This window comes from Physella acuta, unplaced genomic scaffold (assembly GCF_028476545.2).
Source record: "Physella acuta isolate Inbredline_101_S28 unplaced genomic scaffold, ASM2847654v3 ptg000824l, whole genome shotgun sequence".
Taxonomy (NCBI): domain Eukaryota; kingdom Metazoa; phylum Mollusca; class Gastropoda; family Physidae; genus Physella; species Physella acuta.
Window position 1 is genome coordinate 649,319 of NW_026732342.1, and position 22,182 is coordinate 671,500.

The 22,182-nt window shown below is 38.6% G+C and overlaps 1 protein-coding gene across 7 annotated transcripts; it reads left to right on the forward strand.

The window, feature by feature from the left end:
- The first annotated feature begins 894 nt into the window (after positions 1–894).
- Positions 895–21,834, forward strand: LOC131951731 (uncharacterized). 7 transcript variants are annotated; one of them, XM_059314100.1, is made up of 10 exons: positions 895–948; positions 5,504–5,792; positions 5,985–6,252; positions 6,422–6,628; positions 9,336–9,419; positions 10,496–10,811; positions 12,589–12,726; positions 16,557–16,718; positions 17,020–17,176; positions 21,471–21,834. In XM_059314100.1, the coding sequence occupies exons 3-10, from the start codon at positions 5,992–5,994 to the stop codon at positions 21,694–21,696; spliced, it is 1,551 nt and encodes a 516-aa protein (XP_059170083.1). In that variant the 5' UTR covers positions 895–948; positions 5,504–5,792; positions 5,985–5,991; the 3' UTR covers positions 21,697–21,834. The 7 variants fall into 7 exon arrangements, with proteins under 7 accessions (XP_059170083.1, XP_059170079.1, XP_059170082.1 ...); XM_059314096.1 differs by having other exon boundaries at positions 5,504–5,643; XM_059314099.1 differs by having other exon boundaries at positions 5,504–5,643; positions 10,496–10,784.
- The last annotated feature ends 348 nt before the right edge of the window (positions 21,835–22,182 follow it).

A 22,182-nucleotide genomic window follows, 5' to 3' on the forward strand; every position in this document is an offset into this window, starting at 1 on the left:
TTATAACTTGAGTACTGTTTCTGAAAGACAAAATTTCACATATTAGTAAAAGATGTAATTCTCTGTTTTCTGTCAAATTTGGAGTGCAGGTCAAAAGTGTGCTTTGTTTGGTTGGGCTGTAGTGGCCAGCTCTGTAGCCTAGTGGCCACTGCTGTAGCCTATATATTAATAGTTTATATAGTCTATATATATATATATCATATATTATATATATATATATATATATAGGGCCTATATATATATATATATATATATATATATATATATATATATATATATATATATATATATAAATGTCCAGATATTCCTTCTAGATTGACCTTAAAATTGTGTTTGATTATAATTTATATTTTTTAAAGCATAGCTTTACAAAAATTTGGTCAGATAGAATAATTTCATAACGTCTCCCCATATCATATTAAGTAGTGCTGTAAACAAAGTGAGTTCTAGCACTGCTTTTCTTTATCCAATGGGAACTGCAGGATTGTAGTAGCTGTGGCTTTTATATTTTAGTGTATTTTATGTTTCTGTGTGATCACTCCACTTTACACACTCAGATCAGACAAAGTAAACTTAAAGAATCGTGGGCCCCTGACTGCTGCCCTCCTTCCCTCCCTTAATCTACTACCCCCCCCCCCCCCACTTCATCACCGTCTCCATTCAGCAATACTAAATAAAGTAAATATGCACTACACATTACACTGCGTTTACACGTGCGACATGTCTAGAAAAAAAAACTTCACCGTAAGCTAATTTTATCAGAACATGTAGCGATCAGACTACTGTGTATAGGGGTCAGGCTACTGTATTGGGGGTCATACTCACTTATTGCGAAGTTTTTTTTTTTTTATACGTGATTGAGATAACATATTTTGTTTCGTTCAAGGTAGGCCTACGTTCACGTATTTTGTCTTTCAAGATGGCGACTTGCATTAACACAACACTCAGGTCCAAGATCACTTGACTTAAATCATTTGGTGTTATATTTATAAAGTTGTTTAGCTCTAAAGTAGATCTAGAAATGTATATAGATCTAGAATATAGATCTAGGCCTACTACATTTTATAACTAATAAATCTATCAGCCTTATACGGCAGTATCTAGATCTAGACGTCTAGATCTACTGATCTAGGATACCAGCCTCTGACGTAGGCTGTTTGATGAGAATTACAGAATGATTTTTTTATTAAAAATGTATCAATAATAGCTAGAACACTAGTAAACTAAGCTAATTTAGCATATTTTAACTTTCTGTGCAAAGTCATTATTACTGAAAAAAATTCCAAAGTCAGGTCAGCCTGTGGCACCCTCCACTGAACGTGACAGAAGGAAAAAAAAAACTTCACCCGTGACCTTCATTAAAACAGAATTTGCTTTTGTTTTATTTTTATTTTTGGTAAACATGTGCTTAATCTTACCCAATAAGTGATAAAAATTTGAAAATTAATTTTAATTACTGTTGTAAAGTGAGATAAACAGCTTAATAAACACATGCTTTCTTGAGGGGGTGTGGCCCGGGTGTGGCACATCGCAATTATAACTTTATATTTCTGTGTTTTATGACTATATTTGTTCACAATTAGCATGCTATGTTTTTTAAATTGATAAAAGGTAAGTATACCAAGTTACAAAATCCGCAATCTAACTAATAATTCATACTTTCAATTTAAAAAATAATAAAAACGATCATCAACGAAGAAAGCGTAAACATTCTATTTTTAGGTATGACATAAAAAACAGTCATAAATCTAGCCAAATGATTGGATTCTTGCGCGGCACACATTTTCCCGCGCCTCGTTTTCACCAAACAAGAATATAATAAAATGGCATTATTACTTACACCCTCAAAAGCATTGTTTCCACCCTAATTATATTAAACAATTCTATTTTTATTTGATAGTAAAGATGATATACAAATTGTATATTACAATAAAGTTATTGTAGAACGCACCTGCTTTTAGTTTATTCGACTTGAAACGCAAGCTAGGTCAGCGTGACTTTCTCTCGACTGCCTCGTTAAATACAAATAAAGAAATTAGGTCAAGCTGCCATTATTAAAATGTTAATTATTCGCCCCGTAAATACATGGGCAGTTTCGAGTGAAAATCTATCCGATTACGATACAATCCTTAGTTTTAACTATCATGTACTTCATGAGAAAGAAATGATTCGATATTTTATATGGCCGCCCAAAACACGGGTGCTTCAAAACCGCGAGAACGAGATTTCACGAATCGAAAAACCTACTCTGACGCCTCTGTCTCAGACTCACAGCTGTCTGTAATCTCAGTTTAATGATATTAATCCATCGTTTCAGCCCTTTCTTTCAGGCTTCAGGTAGGCCGGTTGAGTGAGATTTGATTGACCTTAGGTAGGGTAAAATCGGCCGATACTAGAATCCATTACAATATAGTAATATAGACTTTTATTAAAGCCGTAGAACTCCATTTTAGTGTATTTTATTCTCCGCTTAACATTTGCCTCCAGTTGAGCATATTTTTATTTTATTAGGCCTAGGCCTATAGGTAGGCATTTCAACTTCCGCTGTTTCGATACTGTATGACCACATCCGGACTTTTTCATCGTACTTGTTGAAATTCGCCATTTTTTAACATGTTAATTCTCGCCATCGGAATCGAAGAATAAAATGTATTCGATATGAATAATTGAGTTGAATTTCATCTTTTATACATCATACTAATAAATGAATTAGCTCACGTTTTACATTGTCCGATACCGAAAGCGATCAACGATAATAGCAAATATTTGTCGAAATGCCGACGCTACCGAACTGGCGCATTGACAACTATATTTCAGATATAAAAAATCATCTAAATTGCATGAAAATAGGCATAAATAGCATGCCAACCATTTGGATAAATAGAAATGTCGATTTGAAGGGTTTTTAAGCACGGGGCAATGAGGAGTAGCGTGATAAAACTCATAGGGTAGGAACGAGAGAGCGTAATTTCATAATGGCGGCCGAGTTACGAGATATTAATAGATATATGCATACGATGTTTTTAATAGCTGTTTGTTTTTAAATGGACTGTTAAAATAAAATGGGCTTTAAAATAAATATACTGTAGGGCCTAGATCTAAATAAATTATTAAATTAAAAATGGAAAGAATGTAACTAATTGCTGCCTAAATTATAAAATTTTAAATTAGCCAGATTTTTATTAACCTTCTTAATACCACAAGGTTAACTAGATCTAGCAAACTAGCATTAACGAATTGCAGATAAATAGATTATGAAGGCATTTTCAAGTAGAAAGAAATCTATATTTATTGCAAACAGTTTTAAAAAAAATAGAATCTAGATCTAGATGGAAATGAAAACACTAAAGTAATATTGGGTCTAGAGATGTGTAATATTAATATATAAAAAAAACTATTAGGCCTAAATGTAAATACTGACAGGCCTATCTAGATCTATAAAGGGCCTAAATTAAAAATAACAATGCCCAATTTTATAAGCTGCACTGCATTACAGTTTTAGTTATAGGCTACTATAATAGAAAGAAAACATGAACACTTTAATTAATGTCATTTTAAGAATTTATTACAGGATACGTCAACTTCAGTAAACATTTTGTAAATAAGAATACTGTGAAATGTCAATCTTTGAGTTTTAGCACATCTCAACACTTTTCATCAGAAACATTACAAGAACCAAAATTTTCTAAATTAATAATAACATTTTTACCATGTTATACACGGACACAAATCCAATGTTTATGGCAAATCGTTAAGTATCTTGATCATATTGTGCTGTTTTTGTAAGTTCTAACTCTATACATTACCTGTACAATATGTATACTAGCATTCTTATTACTAACACCAGAATCAATATATGTAAAGTTTAATCTTTATATTTATAGTAGCAACAAAGAAGTACCATATATTAGCCTGTAGTTAATCATCATAGTCTAATTGCGCTGTACCATATTCAAGTTCACTATTTATAGTTTTCCTCTAGCTATGTATATTTTACTAGTATGTTTGTATTTTTTACATTCTCTAGTCCTAATATTTAAAGTTTCATGATGGTATATGGAATAGCAACCTAGCTGTGCAGTATGTAAATCCTCTTATGGCAGTCACTATAGAACAGTGCCACACCCCTTAATTTGACTTCATTATTTCTAGTTATCTCTTTTCTAATTTTTATTTTATTTGTAGACTTCTATTGCCTATATCATTGAGTACAAATGTGCTATCTTTAATAGCAACATTGGTATGCAAGTTTAAAGCCAATCACAGGTCTCGAATGCAGTTTACAATGAAACATAACAAGTTAAACACATAACTTTGAAAATTCATATAAAAAAAATTATTAGGCCTAGAATGATAAATTTAGTATTTTTATCAATGGGGTATATTATAGGATTAATATGTGTCCATTTTTAACACGTTTTTCTTAACTCAGCTTCGCGTTTGTTTGTTTGTTGTTAAAATTGACAACGAAAATTAGCCCACTTCTGATTGCTCTAGAGATCTGAAATTCGGCATGCAGGCTATTTTCGCCTAACAATTTCAGATGCAATCATAAAAACTAGCAATTAGAGACCTAAATTAGCTTAATTAAATTACGCCCCAAGGACCCTAAAATTGAGGACATGATTTCTAAAGATACCGACAAGACTGGAGGCCTATTGACACAGTTACTTCAGCCCCAATCGATGTGAGCGCGCTGGCCGTGATCGTATAGTGGTTAGTACTTCGCGTTGTGGCAGCGACAACCCAGGTTTGAATCCTGGTCACGGCATGTAGGCTGCTGTGGGTCTCGCACTGCCAAGCTCACATAACAATTTCAGATGCAATCATAAAAACTAGCAATTAGAGACCTAAATAAATTAGCTTAATTAAATTACGCCCCTTCTCTGTTTAAAGCGTATCGGTCGCTCAAGATTTTTAGTCCGTGTATTTAAAAACACTTAGTCAAGTCATACTTAATCAAGTCATTAGATAAAGTAGAAAATAAACTATATAAAAAACTTTTTAAAAACCACGTTTTTCATGTGTAGCAACGGACTAAAAAGGAGAAAATAAAATACTTAAAAAAAACTTTAAAAAAAAAACACGTTTTTCTTGTGGACTAAAAAGTAGAAAATAAATTTTTCTTCCGACCCTAGGGGATCTACCAATGGCTGCTCGTAGATTTTGTTTTTCCTCGAGCTGTGCAGGTTCTTGTGATGACTGTTCATACATTTGATGACCAAAAACATGGGTCGGGCAGATGGGTCGGGAAATTTGATGGTGAACGTACCCACGTTTTTTGTCATCAAATGTATGAACAGTCATCACAAGAACCTGCACAGCTCGAGGAAGCACAAAATCTACGAGCATTCATTGGTAGATCCCCTAGTGTCGCCCCCCCCCCCCCCGCATTGCGGGGTCTGGCGGCACTGTAGTTCCGCCCCTGGCACCTTGTGTAATTCCTGTATCATTGACTGTAATAAATACAATCATTGAATAGTATTCTCTATACCTCTTTTAGGTTGTGCTGAACTTGCCTAAGTGTTACCATAGTTGTATCAACAGGTTGTGCTGAACTTGCCTAAGTGTTACCATAGTTGTATCAACAGAATTCCTGCACATGTTTTTTTTTGGCCAATGCCTTTTTTCCCTGTACAATAAGTGAGTTATTGAATATCTCTTTAAAATTGTATATAATTAGTTGAAGTTGGCATCAGTCTTTTATTATGTCAAACAACGAACCCAAAGACTGGACTGCTCACAGTCTTGCTTCTTGACTTTACTGACAGTCAGAGGATAGCACAAACAAGGTAGATATGGTCATCTTATTCATTAAAATACTGTTGTAAATATCTCACAGCTACATAATGTGTTTACAAATATTAGCTTAGGAATAAACTCAGACCCGTTGGTGAAGAAAATGCAATGACTAGATCTAGTGCTGACATTTTTTAATACAGCTTTTATTCTATCAACGGTTCATACAAGTTTTCACATTTCAGAAAGATAATGTTGCTGCGTGTTCTGCGAAGTGCTTTAGTGCTACTGTCCTCAGCTGTTGTTATCCCTTACACTATTGCTATAGTTAGTAATATATTGCACGGTTGGCCGCAGTCTAAATATAAGTATAGACGGGCTTTAAGCCCAAGAAAAGTATATGGTCTAAATTACGTCTTATTTCAAATGTTGAGAGACAAAACAAAGTTTTTGACACTCTATTTCAAATGGAGGAAATTCTACAAAAAGGCAGATCCTAGCAAGCTGTATAAGGTAAATGTTTTAATGCGTTTATAGTCAGATAATATAGTTGTTCCTTGTATAAAGTAAACATTTTTTAAAAATCAAACTTTTTTATCATCTGAAATGATAGTTTTTCTTTAGATACAGTGTGAATATTAAAATTAGAAAAAGAAAATCATCATGTATTGATTTTCCACAGAACATTGCTTTTGGTAGAAATGATTGTACTCTGGATGTGTATTTGCCTGGGCCGAGGGAGGCATGTGCCAATCTACCAGTGGTTATATTTGTGTATGGAGGGGCATGGAGCAGTGGAGATAAAAGCTCTTATGGTCTTCTGTGTTCTAACATTGTGTCACACACTCAATCCATTGCAGTCTGTCCTAACTATTCAACATACCCTAAGGTAAATATCTCACTCAATCCATTGCAGTTTGTCCTAACTATTCAACATACCCTAAGGTAAATATCTCAATCCATTGCAGTCTGTCCTAACTATTCAACATACCCTAAGGTAAATATCTCAATCCATTGCAGTCTGTCCTAACTATTCAACATACCCTAAGGTAAATATCTCAATCCATTGCAGTTTGTCCAAACTATTCAACATACCCTAAGGTAAATATCTCAATCCATTGCAGTCTGTCCTAACTATTCAACATACCCTAAGGTAAATATCTCACTCAATCCATTGCAGTCTGTCCTAACTATTCAACATACCCTAAGGTAAATATCTCAATCCATTGCAGTCTGTCCTAACTATTCAACATACCCTAAGGTAAATATCTCAATCCATTGCAGTCTGTCCTAACTATTCAACATACCCTAAGGTAAATATCACACTCAATCCATTGCAGTCTGTCCTAACTATTCAACATACCCTAAGGTAAATATCTCAATCCATTGCAGTCTGTCCTAACTATTCAACATACCCTAAGGTAAATATCTCACTCAATCCATTGCAGTCTGTCCTAACTATTCAACATACCCTAAGGTAAATATCTCACTCAATCCATTGCAGTCTGTCCTAACTATTCAACATACCCTAAGGTAAATATCTCACTCAATCCATTGCAGTTTGTCCTAACTATTCAACATACCCTAAGGTAAATATCTCAATCCATTGCAGTCTGTCCTAACTATTCAACATACCCTAAGGTAAATATCTCAATCCATTGCAGTCTGTCCTAACTATTCAACATACCCTAAGGTAAATATCTCAATCCATTGCAGTCTGTCCTAACTATTCAACATACCCTAAGGTAAATATCTCACTCAATCCATTGCAGTCTGTCCTAACTATTCAACATACCCTAAGGTAAATATCTCACTCAATCCATTGCAGTTTGTCCTAACTATTCAACATACCCTAAGGTAAATATCTCAATCCATTGCAGTCTGTCCTAACTATTCAACATACCCTAAGGTAAATATCTCAATCCATTGCAGTTTGTCCTAACTATTCAACATACCCTACGGTAAATATCTCACTCAATCCATTGCAGTCTGTCCTAACTATTCAACATACCCTAAGGTAAATATCTCAATCCATTGCAGTCTGTCCTAACTATTCAACATACCCTAAGGTAAATATCTCACTCAATCCATTGCAGTCTGTCCTAACTATTCAACATACCCTAAGGTAAATATCTCAATCCATTGCAGTCTGTCCTAACTATTCAACATACCCTAAGGTAAATATCTCACTCAATCCATTGCAGTCTGTCCTAACTATTCAACATACCCTAAGGTAAATATCTCAATCCATTGCAGTCTGTCCTAACTATTCAACATACCCTAAGGTAAATATCTCACTCAATCCATTGCAGTCTGTCCTAACTATTCAACATACCCTAAGGTAAATATCTCAATCCATTGCAGTTTGTCCTAACTATTCAACATACCCTAAGGTAAATATCTCAATCCATTGCAGTTTGTCCTAACTATTCAACATACCCTAAGGTAAATATCTCACTCAATCCATTGCAGTCTGTCCTAACTATTCAACATACCCTAAGGTAAATATCTCACTCAATCCATTGCAGTCTGTCCTAACTATTCAACATACCCTAAGGTAAATATCTCACTCAATCCATTGCAGTTTGTCCTAACTATTCAACATACCCTAAGGTAAATATCTCAATCAATTGCAGTTTGTCCTAACTATTCAACATACCCTAAGGTAAATATCACACTCAATCCATTGCAGTTTGTCCTAACTATTCAACATACCCTAAGGTAAATATCACACTCAATCCATTGCAGTTTGTCCAAACTATTCAACATACCCTAAGGTAAATATCTCAATCCATTGCAGTCTGTCCTAACTATTCAACATACCCTAAGGTAAATATCTCACTCAATCCATTGCAGTCTGTCCTAACTATTCAACATACCCTAAGGTAAATATCTCAATCCATTGCAGTTTGTCCTAACTATTCAACATACCCTAAGGTAAATATCTCAATCCATTGCAGTTTGTCCTAACTATTCAACATACCCTAAGGTAAATATCTCACTCAATCCATTGCAGTTTGTCCTAACTATTCAACATACCCTAAGGTAAATATCTCAATCCATTGCAGTCTGTCCTAACTATTCAACATACCCTAAGGTAAATATCTCACTCAATCCATTGCAGTTTGTCCTAACTATTCAACATACCCTAAGGTAAATATCTCAATCCATTGCAGTCTGTCCTAACTATTCAACATACCCTAAGGTAAATATCTCAATCCATTGCAGTCTGTCCTAACTATTCAACATACCCTAAGGTAAATATCTCAATCCATTGCAGTTTGTCCTAACTATTCAACATACCCTAAGGTAAATATCTCAATCCATTGCAGTTTGTCCTAACTATTCAACATACCCTAAGGTAAATATCTCACTCAATCCATTGCAGTCTGTCCTAACTATTCAACATACCCTAAGGTAAATATCTCAATCCATTGCAGTTTGTCCTAACTATTCAATCAAATCTGCTCTGTCTGTCCACTACTGGCAACTCTTCCATTCTAGCCTTTAAAAGAAAATGAACTATTAATTTTGGCAAAAAAAAAGCTGTGTTTTAGAGGTATTAGGATGCCATGATAAAAAGCTGAATTTTTCAGGGCTATGTCGATGATATGATTCAAGATATTGTTGACTGTATCAGCTGGGTGATTGATAACATTCAGGACTACGGTGGAGATAAAGTAAGTCCTCCCTACTAATCCTCCTGCAAGTTTATACTACTCACCTATCTATTTTTCTATCTTTTTGTTATTTTTAGAATAAAATCATCCTGTATTTTAAGAATTTGTTATTTTTAGAATAAAATCATCCTGTATTTTACGAATTTGTTATTTTTAGAATAAAATCATCCTGTATTTTACGAATTTGTTATTTTTAGAATAAAATCATCCTGTATTTTAAGAATTTGTTATTTTTAGAATAAAATCATCCTGTATTTTAAGAATTTGTTATTTTTAGAATAAAATCATCCTGTATTTTAAGAATTTGTTATTTTTAGAATAAAATCATCCTGTATTTTAAGAATTTGTTATTTTTAGAATAAAATCATCCTGTATTTTAAGAATTTGTTATTTTTAGAATAAAATCATCCTGTATTTTAAGAATTTGTTATTTTTAGAATAAAATCATCCTGTATTTTACGAATTTGTTATTTTTAGAATAAAATCATCCTGTATTTTACGAATTTGTTATTTTTAAAATAAAATCATCCTGTATTTTACGAATTTGTTATTTTTAGAATAAAATCATCCTGTATTTTAAGAATTTGTTATTTTTAGAATAAAATCATCATGTATTTTAAGAATTTGTTATTTTTAGAATAAAATCATCCTGTATTTTAAGAATTTGTTATTTTTAGAATAAAATCATCCTGTATTTTAAGAATTTGTTATTTTTAGAATAAAATCATCCTGTATTTTAAGAATTTGTTATTTTTAGAATAAAATCATCCTGTATTTTAAGAATTTGTTATTTTTAGAATAAAATCATCTTGTATTTTAAGAATTTGTTATTTTTAGAATAAAATCATCCTGTATTTTAAGAATTTGTTATTTTTAGAATAAAATCATCCTGTATTTTAAGAATTTGTTATTTTAGAATAAAATCATCCTGTATTTTAAGAATTTGTTATTTTTAGAATAAAATCATCCTGTATTTTAAGAATTTGTTATTTTTAGAATAAAATCATCCCGTATTTTAAGAATTTGTTATTTTTAGAATAAAATCATCCCGTATTTTAAGAATTTGTTATTTTTAGAATAAAATCATCCTGCTGGGCCACTCGGCAGGGGCCCACCTGTCAATGATGGCCATCCTAGAGCTGCTGCATGATGAGAGGCTGAGTGTCCAGCCGTCCTTCAAGTTTACACCAGCTGGGGGACCGCTAGAGTTGCTGGACTTTGCTGACTCACACTACAATGTTTTAGACAGGAGGAGGGAGGGGCTGGAGGACAGCTCGGGCTCCTCCGAATCATTTGCTGTTGTTAGTGAAAACGGCTCTTCTTTAGAACAGTCAACTGTGGCAGATAGTGGCTCCAATCACTTCAGTAATAGCAGCTCTTCTCATTCAGACAGTAAGGTTCATGTCTATGACATCTCTTCATACAGTAAGGTTCTTGTCTATGACAGCTCTTCTCATTCAGACAGTAAGGTTCATGTCTATGACAGCTCTTCAGACAGTAAGGTTCATGTCTATGACAGCTCTTCATACAGTAAGGTTCTTGTCTATGACATCTCTTCCTACAGTAAGGTTCATGTCTATGACAGCTCTTCATACAGTAAGGTTCATGTCTATGACAGCTCTTCAGACAGTAAGGTTCATGTCTATGACAGCTCTTCAGACAGTAAGGTTCATGTCTATGACAGCTCTTCATACAGTAAGGTTCATGTCTATGACAGCTCTTCATACAGTAAGGTTCATGTCTATGACAGCTCTTCATACAGTAAGGTTCATGTCTATGACAGCTCTTCAGACAGTAAGGTTCATGTCTATGACAGCTCTTCAGACAGTAAGGTTCATGTCTATGACCGCTCTTCAGACAGTAAGGTTCATGTCTATGACAGCTCTTCATACAGTAAGGTTCATGTCTATGACATCTCTTCATACAGTAAGGTTCATGTCTATGACAGCTCTTCATACAGTAAGGTTCATGTCTATGACAGCTCTTCATACAGTAAGGTTCATGTCTATGACAGCTCTTCAGACAGTAAGGTTCATGTCTATGACAGCTCTTCAGACAGTAAGGTTCATGTCTATGACAGCTCTTCAGACAGTAAGGTTCATGTCTATGACAGCTCTTCATACAGTAAGGTTCATGTCTATGACAGCTCTTCATACAGTAAGGTTCATGTCTATGACAGCTCTTCAGACAGTAAGGTTCATGTCTATGACAGCTCTTCATACAGTAAGGTTCATGTCTATGACAGCTCTTCATACAGTAAGGTTCTTGTCTATGACAGCTCTTCAGACAGTAAGGTTCATGTCTATGACAGCTCTTCATACAGTAAGGTTCATGTCTATGACAGCTCTTCATACAGTAAGGTTCATGTCTATGACAGCTCTTCATACAGTAAGGTTCTTGTCTATGACAGCTCTTCATACAGTAAGGTTCATGTCTATGACAGCTCTTCATACAGTAAGGTTCATGTCTATGACAGCTCTTTCCATTCATACAGTAAGGTTCATGTCTATGACAGCTCTTCATACAGTAAGGTTCTTGTCTATGACAGCTCTTCAGACAGTAACGTTCATGTCTATGACAGCTCTTCATACAGTAAGGTTCATGTCTATGACAGCTCTTCATACAGTAAGGTTCATGTCTATGACAGCTCTTCATACAGTAAGGTTCATGTCTATGACAGCTCTTCAGACAGTAAGGTTCTTGTCTATGACAGCTCTTCAGACAGTAAGGTTCTTGTCTATGACAGCTCTTCATACAGTAAGGTTCATGTCTATGACAGCTCTTCAGACAGCAAGGTTCATGTCTATGACAGCTCTTCATACAGTAAGGTTCATGTCTATGACAGCTCTTCAGACAGTAAGGTTCATGTCTATGACCGCTCTTCAGACAGTAAGGTTCTTGTCTATGACAGCTCTTTCCATTCATACAGTAAGGTTCAAGTCTATGACAGCTCTTCTCATTCATACAGTAAGGTTCTTGTCTATGACATCTCTTCATACAGTAAGGTTCTTGTCTATGACAGCTCTTCATACAGTAAGGTTCTTGTCTATGACAGCTCTTCATACAGTAAGGTTCTTGTCTATGACAGCTCTTCATACAGTAAGGTTCATGTCTATGACAGCTCTTCAGACAGTAAAGTTCATGTTTGTTGGGATTTTCTTTCTTTAAGGTAATTCATCCCAAGAGAAAACTAGATTTGAGACAGAGAAAAGCTGTGTTAGACTTGAGACAGACAGCAGTGCTGGTGGAGACGCAGAATGTCTGCTAGAGAAATCACAAGCTGCGGAGGCTGTAGCAGAGGATGAAGGTAGTCAGGTTTCTTTTGTACAATTACTTAATGTCAGTACACATACCTACTGACCCATGTGCCTGCAGACCCACGTGCCTGCAGACCCACATACCTACTGACCCACATGTCCACTGACCCAAATGTCCACTGACCCACACGTCCACTGACCCACATGTCCACTGACCCACATGTCCACTGACCCACATGTCCACTGACCCATACGTCCACTGACCCATACGTCCACTGACCCACATGTCCACTGACCCACATGTCCACTGACCCACATGTCCACTGACCCATACATCCACTGACCCATACGTCCACTGACCCACATGTCCACTGACCCAAACGTCCACTGACCCACACGTCCACTGACCCACATGTCCACTGACCCACATGTCCACTGACCCACACGTCCACTGACCCACATACCTACTGACCCAAACGTCCACTGACCCACACGTCCACTGACCCACACGTCCACTGACCCACATGTCCACTGACCCACACGTCCACTGACCCACACGTCCTATTGACCCACACGTCCACTGACCCACATGTCCACTGACCCACATGTCCACTGACCCACATGTCCACTGACCCACATGTCCACTGACCCACATACCTACTGACCCAACCGTCCACTGACCCACACGTCCACTGACCCACACGTCCACTGACCCACATGTCCACTGACCCACACGTCCACTGACCCACATACCTACTGACCCAAACGTCCACTGACCCACACGTCCACTGACCCACATACCTACTGACCCAAACGTCCACTGACCCATACATCCACTGACCCAAACGTCCACTGACCCAAACGTCCACTGACCCACACGTCCACTGACCCAAACGTCCACTGACCCAAACGTCCACTGACCCACATGTCCACTGACCCACATGTCCACTGACCCATACGTCCACTGACCCAAACGTCCACTGACCCATACATCCACTGACCCACATACCTACAGACCCACACGTCCACTGACCCATACGTCCACTGACCCATATGTCCACTGACCCACATGTCCACTGACCCACATGTCCACTGACCCACATGTCCACTGACCCACATACCTACTGACCCATACGTCCACTGACCCACACGTCCACTGACCCAAACGTCCACTGACCCACATGTCCACTGACCCATACGTCCACTGACCCAAACGTCCACTGACCCACATGTCCACTGACCCACATGTCCACTGACCCACATGTCCACTGACCCAAACGTCCACTGACCCAAACGTCCACTGACCCACATACCTACTGACCCAAACGTCCACTGACCCATACGTCCACTGACCCATACGTCCACTGACCCAAACGTCCACTGACCCATACGTCCACTGACCCACATACCTACTGACCCATACGTCCACTGACCCAAACGTCCACTGACCCAAACGTCCACTGACCCACATACCTACTGACCCAAACGTCCACTGACCCATACGTCCACTGACCCAAACGTCCACTGACTCACACGTCCACTGACCCACATGTCCACTGACCCAAACGTCCACTGACCCACACGTCCACTGACCCACATGTCCACTGACCCACACGTCCACTGACCCACACGTCCACTGACCCACATGTCCACTGACCCACATACCTACTGACCCACACGTCCACTGACCCACACGTCCACTGACCCACACGTCCACTGACCCACACGTCCACTGACCCACATGTCCACTGACCCACATGTCCACTGACCCACATGTCCACTGACCCACACGTCCACTGACCCACACGTCCACTGACCCACATGTCCACTGACCCACACGTCCACTGACCCACATGTCCACTGACCCACATGTCCACTGACCCACACGTCCACTGACCCACACGTCCACTGACCCATATGTCCACTGACCCACACGTCCACTGACCCACACGTCCACTGACCCACATGTCCACTGACCCAAACGTCCACTGACCCAAACGTCCACTGACCCCTACATCCACTGACCCACATACCTACAGACCCACACGTCCACTGACCCATACGTCCACTGACCCATATGTCCACTGACCCACATGTCCACTGACCCACATGTCCACTGACCCACATACCTACTGACCCATACGTCCACTGACCCACACGTCCACTGACCCAAACGTCCACTGACCCACATGTCCACTGACCCATACGTCCACTGACCCAAACGTCCACTGACCCACATGTCCACTGACCCACATGTCCACTGACCCACATGTCCACTGACCCAAACGTCCACTGACCCAAACGTCCACTGACCCACATACCTACTGACCCAAACGTCCACTGACCCATACGTCCACTGACCCATACGTCCACTGACCCAAACGTCCACTGACCCATACGTCCACTGACCCACATACCTACTGACCCAAACGTTCACTGACCCATACGTCCACTGACCCAAACGTCCACTGACCCAAACGTCCATTGACCCACATACCTACTGACCCAAACGTCCACTGACCCATACGTCCACTGACCCAAACGTCCACTGACTCACACGTCCACTGACCCACATGTCCACTGACCCAAACGTCCACTGACCCACACGTCCACTGACCCACATGTCCACTGACCCACACGTCCACTGACCCACACGTCCACTGACCCACATGTCCACTGACCCACATACCTACTGACCCACACGTCCACTGACCCACACGTCCACTGACCCACACGTCCACTGACCCACATGTCCACTGACCCACATGTCCACTGACCCACATGTCCACTGACCCACATGTCCACTGACCCACACGTCCACTGACCCACACGTCCACTGACCCACATGTCCACTGACCCACACGTCCACTGACCCACATGTCCACTGACCCACATGTCCACTGACCCACACGTCCACTGACCCACACGTCCACTGACCCATATGTCCACTGACCCACACGTCCACTGACCCACACGTCCACTGACCCACATGTCCACTGACCCAAACGTCCACTAACCCAAACGTCCACTGACCCAAACGTCCACTGACCCAAACGTCCACTGACCCACACGTCCACTGACCCAAACGTCCACTGACCCATACGTCCACTGACCCACACGTCCACTGACCCAAACGTCCACTGACCCACATGTCCACTGACCCATACGTCCACTGACCCAAACGTCCACTGACCCACATGTCCACTGACCCACATGTCCACTGACCCACATACCTACTGACCCATACGTCCACTGACCCACACGTCCACTGACCCAAACGTCCACTGACCCACATGTCCACTGACCCAAACGTCCACTGACCCACATGTCCACTGACCCACATGTCCACTGACCCACATACCTACTGACCCAAACGTCCACTGACCCACACGTCCACTGACCCACATACCTACTGACCCACATGTCCACTGACCCACACGTCCACTGACCCACATACCTACTGACCCAAACGTCCACTGACCCACATGTCCACTGACCCACATACCTACTGAGAAGATCATTAAAGTGACCAGTAAATAAATACAATTTAAAAAAAAAAGGTTATTGCCCTTTTTGCACTGTATGTGGAGTCTATATATAGCCCAACACATAGACATGTCTATAGTTAGCCCAACACATAGACATGTCTATAGTTAGCCCAGCACATAGACGTGTCTATAGCTAGCCCAGCACATAGACATGTCTATAGTTAGCCCAACACATAGACATGTCTATAGCTAGCCCAGCACATAGACATGTCTATAGTTAGCCCAACACATAGACATGTCTATTGTTAGCCCAGCACATAGACATGTATGTGACAGAAATGAGGCCAGCACTACTAAGACTTGATGATGGATGAGTTTAATGTTTTGAACAGCTGTCAATGTTGAGGCAAGGTCCAGAAGCCACTCTGGGAGTCAGGGTGATGATGAAGATGATGAAAGTGGAGATAATGATTCTGTCATAACTGTACGACCTAAAGACATTGATAGACACGCCACCCTTGTTGATATGTGTAAAGCAGTCAAAGCCTTTATTGGTATGTCTTTGTGCTGTCATAGTTTCAACATTTACATGGGCTGCGTCAAGTTACTCATGGTATGCTTCATATGACATTTGTTTCTGATGTGACATTTGGTATACTAAATATGACATTTGATATGCTTGATATGACATTTAGCATGGTTTATGTGTTATTTGGTATACTTTATGTGACATTTGGTATGCTTGAAATGACATTAGGTATACTTGATATGACATTTGATATGCTTGATATGACATTTAGCATGGATTATATGACATTTAGTATGCTTGAAGTGAGATTTGGTATTTGTCACCAGGTTTGGCTGGGGTCTATAGCATTGGAGATCATTTCAAACATGAGTGGGGGCGTGGCATAGAAGATATTTCCTGTATGTGTCGAGCCCACTATGGAGAAGATCATTTTGTTCGGTTTTCTCCAAAAGAAATCATTTTAAGTTTGGGTAGATGCTTAAGGTAAGATCTAGACTGATGTTTGAAAGCAGTAAGATTGATGCTTAAGGTAAGATCTAGACTGTTGTTTGAAAGCAGTAAGATTGATGCTTCAGGTAAGATCTAGACTGATGTTTGAAAGCAGTAAGATTGATGCTTAAGGTAAGATCTAGACTGATGTTTGAAAGCAGTAAGATTGATGCTTAAGGTAAGATCTAGACTGAAATGATGTTTGAAAGCAGTAAGATTGATGCTTAAGGTAAGATCTAGACTGATGTTTGAAAGCAGTAAGATTGATGCTTAAGGTAAGATCTAGACTGATGTTTGAAAGCAGTAAGATTGATGCTTAAGGTAAAATCTAGACTGATGTTTGAAAGCAGTAAGATTGATGCTTCAGGTAAGATCTAGACTGATGTTTGAAAGCAGTAAGATTGATGCTTAAGGTAAGATCTAGACTGATGTTTGAAAGCAGTAAGATTGATGCTTCAGGTAAGATCTAGACTGATGTTTGAAAGCAGTAAGATTGATGCTTCAGGTAAGATCTAGACTGATGTTTGAAAGCAGTAAGATTGATGCTTCAGGTAAGATCTAGACTGATGTTTGAAAGCAGTAAGATTGATGCTTCAGGTAAGATCTAGACTGATGTTTGAAAGCAGTAAGATTGATGCTTCAGGTAAGATCTAGACTGATGTTTGAAAGCAGTAAGATTGATGCTTCAGGTAAGATCTAGACTGATGTTTGAAAGCAGTAAGATTGATGCTTAAGGTAAGATCTAGACTGATGTTTGAAAGCAGTAAGATTGATGCTTCAGGTAAGATCTAGACTGATGTTTGAAAGCAGTAAGATTGATGCTTAAGGTAAGATCTAGACTGATGTTTGAAAGCAGTAAGATTGATGCTTAAGGTAAGATCTAGACTGATGTTTGAAAGCAGTAAGATTGATGCTTAAGGTAAGATCTAGACTGATGTTTGAAAGCAGTAAGATTGATGCTTCAGGTAAGATCTAGACTGATGTTTGAAAGCAGTAAGATTGATGCTTAAGGTAAGATCTAGACTGATGTTTGAAAGCAGTAAGATTGATGCTTCAGGTAAGATCTAGACTGATGTTTGAAAGCAGTAAGATTGATGCTTCAGGTAAGATCTAGACTGATGTTTGAAAGCAGTAAGATTGATGCTTAAGGTAAGATCTAGACCACGGGTTCCCAACCTGGGGGTCGCGAAGGTCTTTCTGGGGGGTCGCCAACTGGTATACTAAACCTTAGTAATTTGAAACAAAACATAAATATTTAGAAGAATTTTTGAAATTCGGCTTCATTAACATCACTGGAAATGTAATAGAGAAGAAACAAAGCGCACTGTACAAAGTTGTTCTCAGTCACGAATCTATTAAATCTTCAAAACTAAAACTCATTTGAGACGAGTCATTCGGAACACACCAAAAAATATATGGAGTTTTTTCGTCGGTAAGAAGCTAGTTGCAAACGCCAGAGACTTGATCGAACAGGAAGTTTTCACCAGCATTAGTGCAAGCATCACATGAAGTCGCGATAGAAAATGCCAAGCAAAAAAAAAAAATAAAAAAAAATCTATAGGAGAAAATCTCATCAAACGCTGCATGTCCGTAAATGTTAAATAACACATTTTAATTGAAATTGAGCTTTCATCATTGTTTGCTTTTCAAGTTGATAAATCAACAGACGTGAGTTCGTGTTCGCAGTTGCTGGTCTGTGTCTATATTCATGCGGATGATAGCAAAGAAGAGTTGCTCTTTTGTGAAGATAGCATGGAGAAAATAAATACCTTTTTTGAAACTGGATGATTAAAATGGGTTAGAACGGCTGTGGGGGTTTGTACGGATGGTGCGCCATCTATTTTTAGCTCAAAATCGGGCTTTCAGAAAACAGAAAAGATTTAGCTCCCTAACCACTGCCCTAACCAATCGACATCTAGAGTCCATTGCTAGTATAAGTCGTAAATTATATAAAATCTGGAACCTTCAAAGAACTGAGCAAAAACATTAATATAGATCACGAGGTTCTGCTCTTCTACACTACAGTACGCTGGAAAAATGTTGTTAATTGTGTTTTTGAATAGAAATCTGAAATCAAATTGTTCTTGGAAGTGCAAAGGAAACAAGACTTTTTGGTATACTTAAAACGACAGAGTGGTTGGAGAGAGTATCATACCTAGCAGATGTGTTCGAACATCAAGATAAGCTTAACCTGAAGCTTCAGGGAAAATGAACGAATATTATAACTTTCCATGCTAATCTCGGGGCTATTTTATCAAAACTGCAGAAATCGGTAAAGAAAATAAATCTTGGAAATATTGTAAATTTGAGAAACTCTGCGGTGTGGTAGATGAATCTGATTGTGAGATAATTAAAATTTTGAAAGAAGCGATTTCTGGGCATCTTGAATCTCTTGAAAAGCGAACTGCATCGCTATTTCTCTGAGCTGAAAAAAAAAGAAGAATCTGCATTTACGCATTACCCATTCTCTTCTTCCCTTGATGTTGCCAGCATTCCCGATGAATTACAAGATGAATTCTTTGATTTGCATAATGATTCCGAGTAAGATGAAAAACTGCAGACACAATTTTGGTGTAGTATTCACCATTCAAACCCAAACGTAAAATTTATTGACTTTTCGAGAATATATTTTCAACACTATTCTTCGATTAAAAACAAAATTAAGATAATTATAATGACATATGTTGGCGTTAACAAAAAAAAATTAATTAAAAAGTTAACCACGAAGATTTAGTTAATAGTATGCAATTTTACTCATGCTATTAAAACAGTTATCAAGAGTAGTTCATATTGAAAGTCTACTAGAAAATCTTATTTTAGTGCTTATTAATTTCCATACTAATTTCGGCTTTTTAATTCTATGGGGGTCGCGGGTCACTTACTTTTTATAAAAGGGGGTCGCCACTCGAAAAAGGTTGGGAACCACTGATCTAGACTGATGTTTGAAAGCAGTAAGATTGATGCTTAAGGTAAGATCTAGACTGTTTGAAAGCAGTAAGATTGATGCTTCATGTAAGACCTAGACTGATGTTTGAAAGCAGTAAGATTGATGCTTCAGGTAAGATCTAGACTGATGTTTGAAAGCAGTAAGATTGATGCTTCAGGTAAGATCTAGACTGATGTTTGAAAGCAGTAAGATTGATGCTTCAGGTAAGATCTAGACTGATGTTTGAAAGCAGTAAGATTGATGCTTCAGGTAAGATCTAGACTGATGTTTGAAAGCAGTAAGATTGATGCTTAAGGTAAGATCTAGACTGATGTTTGAAAGCAGTAAGATTGATGCTTAAGGTAAGATCTAGACTGATGTTTGAAAGCAGTAAGATTGATGCTTCAGGTAAGATCTAGACTGATGTTTGAAAGCAGTAAGATTGATGCTTCAGGTAAGATCTAGACTGATGTTTGAAAGCAGTAAGATTGATGCTTCAGGTAAGATCTAGACTGATGTTTGAAAGCAGTAAGATTGATGCTTCAGGTAAGATCTAGACTGATGTTTGAAAGCAGTAAGATTGATGCTTCAGGTAAGATCTAGACTGATGTTTGAAAGCAGTAAGATAGATGCTTCAGGTAAGATCTAGACTGATGTTTGAAAGCAGTAAGATTGATGCTTAAGGTAAGATCTAGACTGATGTTTGAAAGCAGTAAGGTTGATGCTTCAGGTAAGATCTAGACTGATGTTTGAAAGCAGTAAGATTGATGCTTCAGGTAAGATCTAGACTGATGTTTGAAAGCAGTAAGATTGATGCTTCAGGTAAGATCTAGACTGATGTTTGAAAGCAGTAAGATTGATGCTTCAGGTAAGATCTAGACTGATGTTTGAAAGCAGTAAGATTGATGCTTCAGGTAAGATCTAGACTGATGTTTGAAAGCAGTAAGATTGATGCTTCAGGTAAGATCTAGACTGATGTTTGAAAGCAGTAAGATTGATGCTTCAGGTAAGATCTAGACTGATGTTTGAAAGCAGTAAGATTGATGCTTCAGGTAAGATCTAGACTGATGTTTGAAAGCAGTAAGATAGATGCTTCAGGTAAGATCTAGACTGATGTTTGAAAGCAGTAAGATTGATGCTTCAGGTAAGATCTAGACTGATGTTTGAAAGCAGTAAGATTGATGCTTCAGGTAAGATCTAGACTGATGTTTGAAAGCAGTAAGATTGATGCTTAAGGTAAGATCTAGACTGATGTTTGAAAGCAGTAAGATTGATGCTTAAGGTAAGATCTAGACTGATGTTTGAAAGCAGTAAGATTGAAGTGAGGCAAACTTTGCAGGAGTAAACCTTATGTTGTTTCAGTCTGCCGGTCATGGTGTTGGTCCACGGCGTTAACGACTACGTGTCTCCCATGTCAGCCAGTACCAGCTTTGGACAGGCCTTAAGTGAGATCTCAGCCAACGTTCAGGTCAAGCTGATCCCAGAGTGTAACCACTACCAAGTCTGTCTGGACCTCATGGATGCCAACTCCACCTTCTACAGCCATGTCATGGGTACCATCATGGAAACCATCCGGGCAGTTTCTTGACATGGACACAACCTTGTTACCATCATGGAAACCATCCGGGCAGTTTCTTGATATTGTCTCCTTACTTTACAGTTTGTGTCATTTCATTTGGCACTTGGCTTTTGTGAAGGATGTATAAAACTTTTTTAGACATTTTTATCAGTGTGTTTATTGATGATTTGTGTGTACTGACTTGACTGTTGTAATGTAGAATCTGGTATGTATCCTGTCCCCCGTTGTAATGTAGAATCTGGTATGTATCCTGTCCCCCGTTGTAATGTAGAATCTGGTATGTATCCTGTCCCCCGTTGTAATGTAGAATCTGGTATGTATCCTGTCCCCCGTTGTAATGTAGAATCTGGTATGTATCCTGTCCCCCGTTGTAATGTAGAATCTGGTATGTATCCTGTCCCCTGTTGTTACACAAAATCTGGAATCTATTCAGCTTGCCCTGATCAACCCTAATTGTCTTGCCCTGATCAACCCTAATTGTCTTGCCCTGATCAA

Bases quoted from the DNA above. Each gene is read 5' to 3' on its own strand.
- LOC131951731 (XM_059314096.1), top strand. From the start codon at position 5,603: ATGTTTTTTTTTGGCCAATGCCTTTTTTCCCTGTACAATAA. The intron at 6,253-6,421 runs GTAAATGTTTTA...GATTTTCCACAG, and splicing joins ATCCTAGCAAGCTGTATAAG to AACATTGCTTTTGGTAGAAA. The intron at 17,177-21,470 runs GTAAGATCTAGA...ATGTTGTTTCAG, and splicing joins AGTTTGGGTAGATGCTTAAG to TCTGCCGGTCATGGTGTTGG.